This window comes from Lathamus discolor, chromosome 11 (genome assembly GCF_037157495.1).
Source record: "Lathamus discolor isolate bLatDis1 chromosome 11, bLatDis1.hap1, whole genome shotgun sequence".
Classification (NCBI taxonomy): Eukaryota; Metazoa; Chordata; class Aves; order Psittaciformes; family Psittacidae; genus Lathamus; species Lathamus discolor.
In genome coordinates, this window is record NC_088894.1 from 10,704,185 (window position 1) to 10,718,044 (window position 13,860).

At 37.9% G+C, this 13,860-nt stretch overlaps 1 protein-coding gene across 1 annotated transcript in view; it reads right to left on the reverse strand.

Moving 5' to 3' along the window:
- SYCP2 (synaptonemal complex protein 2) overlaps positions 1 to 10,310 on the reverse strand; it is a 29,570-nt gene extending 19,260 nt beyond the window's left edge. The window contains exons 1-15 of the mRNA XM_065691671.1: positions 10,139 to 10,310; positions 9,275 to 9,387; positions 8,450 to 8,590; positions 8,085 to 8,213; positions 7,105 to 7,209; positions 6,556 to 6,580; positions 5,242 to 5,327; positions 4,317 to 4,405; positions 3,516 to 3,550; positions 2,704 to 2,846; positions 2,573 to 2,625; positions 1,949 to 1,994; positions 1,652 to 1,747; positions 1,111 to 1,171; positions 420 to 568 (exon numbers count right to left, since the gene is read on the reverse strand). Of these exons, the coding sequence (XP_065547743.1) occupies positions 420 to 568; positions 1,111 to 1,171; positions 1,652 to 1,747; positions 1,949 to 1,994; positions 2,573 to 2,625; positions 2,704 to 2,846; positions 3,516 to 3,550; positions 4,317 to 4,405; positions 5,242 to 5,327; positions 6,556 to 6,580; positions 7,105 to 7,209; positions 8,085 to 8,213; positions 8,450 to 8,590; positions 9,275 to 9,298 (1,182 nt within the window). The 5' untranslated portion in view covers positions 9,299 to 9,387; positions 10,139 to 10,310. The remainder of the gene's footprint in view (positions 1 to 419; positions 569 to 1,110; positions 1,172 to 1,651; positions 1,748 to 1,948; positions 1,995 to 2,572; positions 2,626 to 2,703; positions 2,847 to 3,515; positions 3,551 to 4,316; positions 4,406 to 5,241; positions 5,328 to 6,555; positions 6,581 to 7,104; positions 7,210 to 8,084; positions 8,214 to 8,449; positions 8,591 to 9,274; positions 9,388 to 10,138) is intronic.
- Between the last annotated feature and the right edge of the window lie 3,550 nt (positions 10,311 to 13,860).

The window sequence follows — 13,860 nt, forward strand, 5'->3', positions numbered from 1 at the left end:
GAAATTTATATATGCAGAATTTGTCTCAAGTCCAACCATTAACCCAGTGTTGAAAGTCCACCACTAAACCATGTCCCCAGGCACCACAGCTACATGTCCTTTAAATACCTCCAGCGACAATGACTCCACCACCTCCCTGGGCAGCCTGTTCCAGTGCTTCACAACCCTCTTAGGCAAGAAGTTTTTCCTAATATCCAGTCTAAACCTCCCCTGGTAAAATATGAGGCCATTTTCTTGTGTCCTTATTAGGCACCCTTACCAAGGCTTACTATAACAGAAATGTTGCTCTGTATTGACGATACTAATCAGAAACCGTGGGTGCATACAGACAACCATAATCACAGCTATAACAACGTTTATGTGGCAAGGAGACATTTATCTTGAATCAGTCAATTATTCAAAAGGTGTTCAAATCTTACCTTACATTTATTAAATCCATAAATCTTTCTGGTCACATCTCTGATTTCCAAGACAGAATCAAAATATAAGAAGAATTTCTCTCCTTCTTGATTCCCCACGTGCACTGGGCTTTTCAGAGCTATTGTTAATAATTTCTTTGAATCTTTTTCTGGAAGAAAAAAAAAGAAATTTGAAAAGCAGTTTCATTACAGTTTAATAACACCTCATTAATGTTTGTAAACACATGAAACTTACTTGTGTTCTTTAGTCCAGCTATTAAAATGTAGATTTTATTTAATTCACTCTAGCCTACAACATATTTTTGGTGAAACAATTCAAGATTCCATCTTTAAGAAATTCTCTATATTATCCTGTAGGAATTGCCTTATCCTTATTCCCTACAGATAGTATCCTGTAGAATTTCAAAGTTGTTTACTATAGCTGCAGATAAACTGGAGAATTTACAAAACTATTCAAACTAGTTTAAATGGAACTATTAAATGTTATTTTCTTATGCATCATTTTGTATTGAAATACCTATAAGATGCTATTTGAATAAAATCACACCTGCATGTCTAAAATGTAATTTTATCCCTGATAAAATGCCTATATTTTAATTTAGAATTTTGCTTTTCTGAGGATTGAGTCAGTACTTTAGGATTAATCCAAGTTAATGTGTAACAAAAGGTCACGTTTTTTGAGTGCCAATACCTTCTAGGCTGTACTGGTCTACCTCTTCTTCTGGTATAATGACTGTTTCCCAGTGACAATCCTTGTAAGAAAAACATGTATTTTAAAAGATAGAGAAGCATTATATTACAATTCAAAATCAATGTTCAGGAAATTATTCAGAGAGGACAATTTTTCAACTTTTTCAATCCTCTATTACAAGGACTGACAATGAGCACAATAAGCACGTGCTTCATTTGTTAAGAGCAAACATTGTTTTGGAAGAGCTTTGGTAAAGACATTAAACAGTTAAGTCTCATCTACAAAAACAACTGCAATTTTGTGAAATGGCTTCTTGTTCATGTATGCGTATGTTAAACCGTTTGCAAAGAGTATCTGAAACTCATTACTTGGAAACTGTTTGATCTAAATAGGTACACCAAGTTTAGATTTCTCCCCGCCTCCACATTAAATATACACATAGCTCTAACATGCTGACACAGGGAAATAAATTTGATACCCCTAAAGAATACATATCTACTGTCTCAGACCAGTCTAGTATGACGGACAAAAATTAGCTTACTGCATCATCTGCTGCCACATAGAAAGATATACTTCTGCTACCAACATTGAAATCAATCCAAAATTCTTCAAGATTTTCATCCAACGGTATCTGTAGCTAAAACGAAACAAAACAAAGAGCTGAAAGCAATGACTTCCACCAGGTAACAGGCTTTGTGTGACAGTGTGACAAACTTCAAATACATGCACATCTGTATACTCCTGGAAAAAAAAACATTTTTTCTTAACTAGAAGGCAAAGAAATTCTTCAGCTGCACAAAGGAAAATCTGTGGATATGTGATTAAGTCTGTAACTTACCTCATATTCATCAAGAGCTGCTGATAAACACGGATATGTAAAAACCCTGTAAGAAAAGGGTATTTTGTCAAGTATCCTAAACTGCTGTAAATAAATTTTGCATATCTGAACACAGCAACCTGACTGCTTTCTCAGCACAATAAAAGATCAAAGCAACCAAAAGAGCAGTCACTTCACTTCTTCCCCAAAGGGGATAAACATGAAATTTTAAACATTCTCACAATTAAAGAGTAGTCTCAGACCTCTAGTCACTATGTTCATACTTCCATCTTATCTGCTGATATTTTAAGAATGATATTCAATCTCTTTACTGTCATAACACATAAAATAAACACACAGAGCATGTGATCATATAGATCAGGAAAAGCTCATATTTTCTTCCCTTTTCATGCCCTATTTCTCTAGCATATATTCTCATTGATCATTACCTCCTAAATCAATAAAGCAACGTATACCAACAGATTCTATTGTTTAAGAATCTTTTCAAATGAATGCTCTTTCTTTAGTGAACAGTTTCTTCAAGCTGTTATCTAAGACAAACACAATGTGTTAAAAAGGTTATTCCCAATGAATAGCAATTAAAAAAAGAAAGAAAATGTCTTAGCTTAAGATATTCCATTTTACCTCCTTTTGTCTCCCAGCATGCCATTCACCTGGTTAAGAAATTTTCTGCAATCCTATTAAAACATAGAAATTTCTTAAAGAACAGCAAAATGGAAGTTTACCTCCCTGGAAATATTTTTTATAAGACTTACTGTTTCAAACTCAGAATCCTTAATTCCTTTAAATGCACTGGACACAAACTCCATGGAAAACCACTGGCATGCCAGTTCGCCTCTTTGTTTCTCTGATATCATTCTGCATAAAGCTTCTGTAATGGCTACCTGCAGGTCATAGTCTACAGCACAACGCATTTTACAGGAATAGTAGTTTTAAATATACTACTGACATAAAAAAACCTTCTTATGTTTTGATTATACTATGGAATAGTATATTATATACTATATTCTGATTATACCAGGAAACTAGTATAAGCAGTGCTGAACATTTAATGTTACCTATCACATTATATTCTTTATGGGTTATGTATTTGGATATATAGATAAAGAAGTAATGGAATGAGAACAACTAACCAACTTTCACACTGAAATTTCAAGCAAGTTTTCTAGGAATGTCAGAGGAACACAAGGCGAGCAAGAAGAGGGGTTTTCAGCTTTCACCTGTCTGATCTGGGAAACCGCTGGATACCAAAGTGATCCCTGAGAGAAGTAGTTTAGCACTCTAAAAATGGCTTGCAGGTCACTATCCGAGAAGACTGACTTTCTTATGATCTTCTGCTGTTTTGAAACTTACATTTTAGAGAAGGACTGAAAACATCAAAGAGCCATGCACTGCATGTATCTGACACATTCCAGCTTGCAGATTGTTTTCATGCAGTATTCTTATTTTTCAGAGGACTAATTGCAACACTCTGCAGCTTCTAAATGTCTTCTCTGGATTTTTAATGGGTCTGCATATAATTTTTAAGCAGCTTGATATTAAATTGCTTATTAAGTCTCATGCTCACCTCCAGCATCCAAAATTCTCTTCCCCATGTCACTCCTGCCAAATAAAGTAATGTTCCATCAAAATATAACAGCAGCACAAAGTACAGAAGAAAAGTTTTATTTAATTGCAAGCTTTAATGTAGGAGACAAACCTCTGATTCTACTAAACTATTAGATTTCAAAGGGGTCAGTGTATTATGCTAAGGCTGTACATCTGAAAGTACCACCAGGAGAAGTGAATCACCTGATATATATATATATAATTTTTACTTATTTTTTTACATGCTATAAAAAAAAAATAAAAATCCCAAGGTGAACAGCTTGTCTTTCCAGTGACTGATTCATGTGCTTTACACACATTCTTAAAAAGAATTTATTATTTTAAGATAACAGGGATGAAAAAAAGCCTAACCCAGATCAGGAAAGAGGCAAGTTAAGGCTTGTAATGGAGAACAACCCATGAGAATACCTGCCCACAGCCACTACCACTGGCAGCACAATAATAGCAAATGCAAAAGTGAGTTAAACAGGGACTGTGAGGGTGGTGAAGCACTGGAAGAGGTTGCCCAAAAAAGTGGTAAATGCTCCACCCCTGGCGGTGTTCAAAGCCAGGCTGGACAGACCCTTGGGCGACACAGTGCAGTGTGAGGTGTCTCTGTCCATGGCAGGGGGTTGGAACTGCATGATCTTAAGGTCCTTTCCAACCTAAACCATTCTAGGATTCTATGATCTGCACATGTTATAAACAGTCTTAGCAAAAACTGCCTTCCCAGCTATGCAAATGCCATAATGATATAAAAATTATAATGAAGATTATTTACATGACACACAACATTTCCTTTGTAGAAAATATCTTTTTCCTGGCATCTCGAGGCATGTCGTCAAGCATTAAATTAAGTTTCCTTACTACCTAAAAAAGTGGAAAAAAGAGAGCAAGATTTAATATAAGTTGTTAAACTTTAAGTTATTCTTATTTCTGGCCCTTCTAATATACTTCATACCACTGCAGAAAATAAAACACTTAAATAATCACAAAACAAGAAAAGACAATGAGGTCTCTCTGACCTTAAGTGGTATTTCTCTTAATATAGCTACCTCAATTTCAATAAACAACATTACCTTTAATGTGAATATCAGTTGTTAAAAGGTTATGGCTCTTATTTGTAGGTTTAAATATAGAACACCCACCCCCCCCCAACTTTCAAAGCTAGAGTTCTGTCTGAAGTTGTTTGCTGAGCTAAAGTGTTCCTGAAATTTGTATTAAAAGCCTTTCCTTTGAGGATGTAGCCTTTACTGAAGATTTTTTTTTAACTTTCCCTTTCTTTAGAGAGTTAAAGAACTGACAACCTGAGATTACCAAAACAAACAGAAGAAATCTGAGGTATTCTAGAAGGTACACAAATTTCCTGCAAGCATCGAGAATTTACAACCAACAATCTTAATCCTCTTTATAGCAGTTCAAACACAGCATATTAATCTTTATGCTTTTATACAGCCTTCTCACTGGAATCTTAATACCAGTCTTGTGTAATTTACTGCCCAAACCAAATATTGTAGGTTAGTAATCTCAAAAAAAACCCCACCCCAATATGTAGAAACCAACAAATATTCCCAGAAAAATATTAAATACTACAACACTACCCAATTATCTTTTTTGTGCAGCATCTGTGCAGTTAAATTACTACCTTCGCAAAGTCTGTTAAAACACTAACCAGGAAACTGTTGCTTACAAAGAACAATGTTTACCTCTTGCTGGACATAGATACTAATTCTTAAATCAGTGATGAGGGTGCACGTTCTCAGAGCAAAGTTTTCCAGTATTTCCGTTTTACCTAATGAACAGGAAAAAATAAAGAATTATTGACAGCGCATTAGGGTGGCCCCTCATCTGTATATAGGAGAAGATTCATTTTCATTTAGAAATGTAGCATGCCTTCTTTTCCATATAGCATTACTAATACTTAAAAATAAACATCTTAGCCTTCTTGGTTAAATGCAAAACAGAATACTTATTTCAGTCTCTTGTAAATACAGGTCTTTATGATGTTTCTACTCCTGTGCATCACTGCATGAGGCCCCTGGCCATGCAACCCAAATTTTTTAAATATATTCAGATCAATTCTGTAACTTAAGTCTCCAAGTTCGAATTCTGACCAAGGAATTTATCTTCCCAGGGACAAGGAAATGAATCTTTCATTCTGATTGAGACATCAAAATGGTCTGCAGTGACCTTCCACCTAGTGCTATACTAAAAGATAAGTGCAATGATAACATGCATGATAACAAAGTCAATAAAGAAGGGCAACTGTGCTATGCTAAGCTGTGACACCTTAGAAACAGAGCAATGCCTGCCTTTTTCCTATAGCTATGTGTGTTACATTGGTGAGGGGATGAGCTGTGTAGTTACACTTCACGTTCTAGGGTGTTTACAGGAAAACATGTACTTCATACTAAGCTGTGTAAAATAAAACCACGGAAAACTCCATCTGTGTTCTGTGTCTCTGTGCACCATCAGGAGTGCTGGGGCACGGCTCACAGACTGCAGATGACCAGCACCTGCTCCCACACCCAAGGCGCCAGGACAGAAAACTGATGTTGGGCATCACCTATACACGGTGAGCTCCAGAACAGTGCCACTATTTTTAGGAAAAACTAAATTCAGTTGCCATCTCTGACAAGACTACACTATCCTGCTTTTTTATTACTGACATCAACAAGTTACAAGGAAATCTGACAGTAGAGAAACCTCAAATTAAACAAAGTTACAGATGACATTAAGGCTTTTTTTCACATGAATAAAAAATTTAGTCCTCTGTGTGCAGAACAGCCATCTTGAGTATAAGTCCGTTTCTGTTATGGTTTGTGAACTGAAGCAAATAGATCTGGCAGGGTATTTACATTGGATCAAAAAACTCTGCACCTTCCTCACTGAACATGTTCTCAGAACCACCTTGCCTCAACATGGTTCCACAAGTACTGTGTTACTTTAACACCAATAACTTTGCAATGCTCTTTCAGAACACTTTAACGTATTTAGTCTACACTTTTTTTAAAGCTCACCTTCAGGTCTGCTATCCCATACAGCCTGTAATAAAAACAAAAACAACAAAAGACATCATTTTGATACTGTAAATATTACAGCATAAAAGTCAGGTAACAAACCTAAAGCAAGTAATCAAAAAGCATTTAAGTTTTTAAAATTATTTCATCCTTAATGAAGAACGTAGGAGAATTCTTTTAATCCCAAGTGTGGCTTCCCAGAATATTTCAGTTAAATTCATGGAAATTATTTCCCTAGTGACAAAAATGTTATGAACTGAAGCCAACTGACAGACCTTATAAACCTGGAGTCCTGGGATTAGCATACCAATAATTTAAGTAATTAAAATTCGACCAGGATGAAATTTTCTTTGTTCACCAAACACTTCTATTGTCGTTTCTCTTTATTTCATGATGCTAATCATGAACAGAAAAGGAGAACAAATACAGGCAAACTATTAACTTTAGAAGGATATTAAACAGAAGCACATTTGAAAGTCTTGCTGCTAAACTAGTAATGACTACTTTGACAAATACACACAAGGTATTTTACTATCAATCTATTTTTACCAGCAACACACTGAAGAAATCTTCAGCCAGGCTTGTAATCATTTCATTCTTTTCATTTCCTCTGAGGATCAAAATTTCTTTTATCTTTTCAAACCAATTCACCATGTAAAGGGAAAATAAATCTATTTAATAGCATGAAAAAGGACGTACTATAGTTGAGTAAAATTAGCTACTCTGCTGAGCATACTTTGGCCCCAAACTGGATTTTTTTTCACTCACACTAAACAAACGTGATTTCAAACTAATTTCAGTAGCTGACTTTCTAACACAAAAGTCAGACATCTACTTTTACATCTGCCATCACAGATAAGGAGCTGAAAACCTGGCAGTAGGTGGAAGAGGAAGTGTGTTTGTAGGTGTGAATATAAGCATGAAATTACCACCACCTTTTTAGTTTTAATTAAGGCAGTTGAGAAGGCAATTGAGTAACACTCAGCTGAAATTGTCATCAATTTTCTGCAGTAAATTCCCTAGTGAAAGCAATAAGGAAGTGGTGTCTATTTTTCAGTATATGTATTATGTTGAGTTTATTTAACACATTTAACATGCAGGTTGAAATAACACAACCAGAAAATCAGAATAGCACTATGATCTGTTGAAAGCACAGGTACAACATTGCTGTTGTGAGCATTAACAAAAATAAATAACACACCAGGAAATTCCAATTCCTGACTCAAAAGCAATATTAAAAGCTCACGGAAAAAGATACCATCTTCTTGAAATTGCTGTAAATTATCTATCTGCTGCATGATTTGCAAAACCTTCTCTATGGCAGAGCAGTGTCACTTTACAAGGGCCCACATGTTAAAGAACATTTAAATCTGAATAATGTTTGTTGCAAAGTTATGGGAAATTCTTCATTCAGAAACAATCAAGGACCAAATTGAGTACCAAGCTGTTGAGCACTGAAGCAGTAATTACGCATGCTTTATTGTTATATTATTTTTAGAAGCTCATGTATGCATTATGGTTTTACTTATCCTTCCAATAAGACCGTATTTTATCATTGCTGGGAGCCCATCTTCTCCTGCTATGATGATTTTGTCTGCACATTTCTGAAGAGAATTCAGTAAAACAGAAATGCTTTTGACTTCTTGTTTGTCAATTTCCTGAAATTGAAATTGTAACATAAGCTTTAATGTAGAGTTCTAGAAGAACCTGTATTTAATTAGCCAGGTGCCCTTTTGCTCTCAAAAGCCACCTGAATTGTAGCTTGAAGGAGATATTTAATTCTTACTTTTAGTTTTTCAAATCAACTACTGGCATAAACCAAGCCAAATGAAACAATCTGTTTCAGAGTATTCCAATGACAGTATAGATGACTCTGATGGAATGGTTACATTACCCGACACAGAAGCTTGTCTAATTTGTTGACAAACTGTTTGCTGCATCTGTGAGAGGCATTTTCACAGTCTTCGGTTGCCAGAAATTGTTCTAATAATTGAAAATCTTTTTTTTTTGTAGCTTCATCAATTAACTTTTCAAACTGTCAACAACAAAAGTAAACAGAACAACTGTATTACTGTATGCTTAACACCCATACTGATTGAACAGTATTTAGCACAGGTTGTCTGCAATCATCTGTTGCATTCTAAAGCAAATATTATGAACTACGGCACTATGAAATATAAATCCTGAAGTCCAGAACACCACACCTAATACATGAGTCATGCAAATACTCACGGGTTTTTAATTATTTGCTAGTTTTCCTTAACTGGCTTTTCTTTCCTTGGGTTACAAATAAATGCTTATGCAAGTGCTCACCGTGTTAACACCCCTTCCTTAGTACATTTAGCATTTTGTATTTCTATATTATCTATTAGAGACTTTAAAAGATACTAACATATTGGAGGACTACTGTCTTCCTCAACTATTTTGCCACTCCATTCTTTTTACATCAACTATAACCCAATTTTGACATTCTCATCTTGAGTATCATCCCATATGATTGATGTGCAACAAATACATACGATTTATTTTAATCAGTAATAACTTCCAGTTCCTCTTGCTTTCTACCCAGCTACTTAGCACTAAACTGTGTCAAAGGAAAATGTCTTCCTCTGTCATTCTTGGTCACAGTGCAAATTTTACATGTAATCAAGTACCAGGAGCGCTTTAAGCTAAGTAATTAAAACAATCAATACTCATATTCTGGTCCATAAGCACATACCTGCATCTCACTCCTGGTTGCCATTCTTGCAATCCATCTACTCAGCTGCACAGGAAGGGAGCAATCACCACCTGACCAAAACACAGCTCACTGACACAAGCTTCAAATAGGTTCTGGAAACATGTCAGTTACCAGTCAAAACACATTACAAATGCTAACGTTTGTCACTAGTACAAATATTATTATTATTTTAAGAAATTAAAGTAACTGTGGCTTTAAAGAAACATCCTTACATGGATAAGACAACTGCTTGAATTAAGACTGGAAGGAACGATCAGCTATGGCAATATAGGAACTGAAGGTCCTGCAGTGGACCCTCAATATTTCTCAGCAGGAAAAGAACATGAAGATGGTCACCATCACATTATTCAAAACAGGCAAGCCAGCAGCAGAACTCCAGAAGGGCCTCATTATAAATCACTTAGGAAAAAAGTGACAAATGCATGCAGGGGAAAAGTCTTCTTAATTACAGATACAGTGATGGGCTCTGAGATAACTGTTAACAGCAAATGTGAGATTGCAAACCTAGTTTACTGAAAACAGTTTTAATACTGAAGAACCATCAAGTTATCTTGTTTTTTAGAGTTAACATGTAAAAAACCAAACAACAAACAAAAAACCCCACAATAAACTTTTTGATACTTTGCACAAATTAATCTACGTTGACCAATCTACCATACGCAATTTCGGTCTCTCCATCCCAGAAATCACACAGCACTAGACAAAGCAAAGGGAAATGACTAAAAATAGAGAACAACTTCTATAGAACAAGCAAGTTAGTCGTTTCTGTACACCTAAATAATACGGAAATAGCAACTGCAGTGCAATTTATTTATTTTCCTCAACACAAACACAACAGCCTACATTGAAGCCTTTGCTATCACCTCACAGGGCTCTCGCCTCCTGACTAGTCAGACAAAACAGAAAAGAAACTATCAACCCCTTCCAGGGGCCTCCTTCTCGACGAAGTCGTGAGGCCTCCACCCTCTATCCACACGCAGTCCCTGGCATCCGCCCACAGAGCTTTGCTACTCAGAAGAACGCGCCCGGCAGCAGCCCCTCCGCCTCAGCAGCGAGGCCACACGCAGCATGGCGTCCTCACCTCACCGCCGAAGCAGAAAGAAGCGCCATTTCTCTCTGACCAATCACTCGCAGCGCCGGTAACCTACAGCCAATCCTTGCCCGCGAGTGCGTCGTGCCGACCAATCGCCGTCGGAGACGAAGGGTGGGAGGTGGGGCTTCCTTGCCTCGCGCAGGTGTTTCTCCGCCCGCAGCCCCCGGGCCGGTGTCGCCGCGCTGCCGCTGAGGGGGGGCTGCATCTGGCGGCGTCTCCGCACGCTTTACCTGAGGGGAGCTGCGCGCCCCCGCGAAGGAGGCTCCTGCCCCCGGGTGGCAGTGGAGCCGCGGATGGGGCCGCGGCTGGGGCCGCGGCTGCCCTAACGGCTGTAAAACCCCTGCGTGCGGGGTGCCTGCCTTTCCCGCCCAGCGCTGAGGGAAGTGACCCTGGGGGCCTGGTGGACACAAGCTCGACAGGAGCGAGCAGCATGCTGGGTCGCATCCACCAGGGCATCACGAGCAGGGATAAAGAAGTCATTATCCCACCCTGCCCAGTGCTTGTCAGGCCACACCTGGAATACAGTGTTCAGTTTTGGTCCCTGCTCTACAAAAAAAGATGTGGATGGGCTGGAGAAGGTCCAAAGAAGGGCCACAGTGATGATGCAAGGACTGGGAAGCCACATAAGGAGAGGCTGAGAGCTGGGTTTCTTCAGCCTTGAGAAAAAAAGGCTCAGGGGAGACTTTATCTCCATGTTCCAGTGTTCAAAGGGTGCCTATGAATGGCTATGGAGAAGATTGAGACTCCCTTTTTACAAGGAGACAAACGAAAAAGACAAGGGGTGATGGGCACAAATTACTTCTGGGGAGATTCCAGCTGGACACAAGAGGAAAATACTTACCAATGGGAACAATCAGCCATTGCAGTAATCTCCCCAGGGAGCTGATGGCTTCCCCAGCACTGTCCACTGTTAAGATTTGGCTGGTCAGGGTGCTGGAACATCTAGTCTAGCTCATGTTCTGCCTGGAAAGTTTGGACCAGATGAGCCTTGAAGTCCCTTCCTACCTGGTGTTAGGTAATTCGTGTGGTGCGGAAGGAGAGGGCTGTGGAGTGGTTTCACTATTGAGCAATAGTCACATTATCAAAGGACTGTGACTGCTTACCTGCACCATTCTAACTGTTCTATGTTACAAATTGCCTTTTTTGATAAGCAGTATTTAGAACATTAATTTCAGTGCATACTGTAGACAAGAGTTACTGGGCATGAGGTTGCTAAACCAGTGTAATTCATTTGTATGCTTAATTCAGAAACATTTTCACTACCATCAAGTGCCCAAGTAGGTAAAGAACATACAGAAACTCAGACACAGACCTTGTGTTGATAAAGAGCTCCTACTGACATTTGTGGTCTTTATTATACAGATGGAACCGGGTAATGTGTTTGAATGAAATCCAACAGTTCCAAAGAGGGGCTTTACCTGTACTGATGTTATATGGATGTATCTGACATCTGTATCACAAATAGAAGAGAGAAAATTTAGCATGAATCTCACATGTTCCAGTGCAGTATCAGGCAGCATTTCTGTTCATACCTGGAATGAGCAGCTATAATGGAGCAGCTAAGAATGGAATCACCTTCATGGCAGATAAACGTGGAGCAACAGTGTATAAAGAACACCACTGACTTACTAGAATAAGAAAGAAACCGAATCAATACTATAAAAGGGGGGGGGGGGAAAGCTGTACACAAAGTATTCGAGTACCACCAGATGTCACTGTAACTCAAGAAAATGACAAGTGGTTCAGAGGAGGAGATCCCACAGGAGTGAGTAGGGCTGGGAATATTCAGCCAAAAGGATTAACTGCAGCATTAACCACTGTTTTATTTGCTGTTGGGATAACTTATTGGAAGGCAGTGGGTGATCTGAAGCAGATTTGAACAAGTACAGCTTTACTGAGAAACCTCCTAGGACGAAACTTCACATGAGGAATTTGGGGCATCAGAAGTTTTCTGTAAAAACTGAATTTTGAATTCCACTTTCATCATATGAAGCAGAAGTAATAAAAGCCAGTTTGCATTTGATGCTTTCCTGTACCAGTCACATTAGCATACACCCAGGCTTAGACTGTCCACAGACTGCCAGATCTTGTAAAGAGAACAGCCTTACCCATTCTATAGTGAAAGAAAAGTGAGTCAGACAGTACAGGAGAAGCAGGTCATAAACTTTCTATCCTTCACTAGGTACATTGACATGAATGGGAGACTACTGTATGTTCATTTCACTTTCTCTAATGTCTCTTTTGTTTGGTTTAGCAGAAGGGATGGCAACAGAAAGCTGAATTTCCATTAAGTTACGTGTTAAACAGACTGGAACACACAGTGAAATTATTCGGGCCACAGATATGGCAACTACACTTACAATTTTCAGAGAAGGTGGAAGCAAACGAAGTATAGGGACCCTTCACTAAAGCAGCAGAAATATTTACCTTCATTTCAGGTACGTGAAAACACTGTACTGGTCAATACAATCACCCTTTGGCACAGCTGCTGTTGTGTGCAGAAGTGAGAAGGGTCAAAAGCATTGATGCCAACAGTTTTAATATCAAATGTCAGCTGAAATAGTTGCAGATCTGAGATCATAAGGAGCAAGTCAAGTTAGGAAATAAGTCAGTACTAACATTAGACTCATATTGACAAATGACTAATGATTTAGACTTGCTGTTCTGTGTCTTGACCAGCAATGCTCTAAAGGACACATAAGACTGTACTGAGCACTGGTGATTCAGTAAATTAAGAACTGTAGTTACAGCCGACTTGTTAGCATATTACTATTACTACAGGTTGAATTTAATTTATTCTCTGTAAGATAAATACAAAGAAATTACAAATTTGAAACTAAATGTAAAAATAACACCTGTATTACAAATAACACTAACTACCTGTAAGATAAATCTGACAGTTGGATATTCACAGCAAAAGCCAGTCCTTCTCTTAATTACACCCAGCCTGCTCCAATTGTTTTCAAGTGATTTATTAAAGACCACTGTCTTTGTCCTTTGCTGGTCTCCTGGCTAGTCTGCACTGCGGTTGGCATATTTATTTCCAGATGACAATACTCTTTTCATGGGTGAAGTTACAACAATTAAGGTGGTATTGCTAGTTCTGATTTAGATCAGTAGTATAGGAAAATGCAAAAACAAGAATCCTAAAGACAAGATATAATACCATGCCCTCTAAAAGCACCCTCCTTTATGCATCTGCATGCATATAACACATAATCTGTATACTTTGTAATAAAAAGTAACACTGACATTCTTAAGCAATTTAGCATAATAAAGACATTCCCTTGTATTTAAATTGCAAATTTAAATTTGCAATAATTGTCCTTCCCCCAAGCAACTTGGACGATGTAGTGTTGAAGTTATCAACACTGATTAAAAAGTAACTGGTAATGTATGTCTTTCTTTATTAATTATGTCTTCTAGTTAAATGTCTCCATTTTGCTTTGGAAGAATCCTGGCAACAAATCAT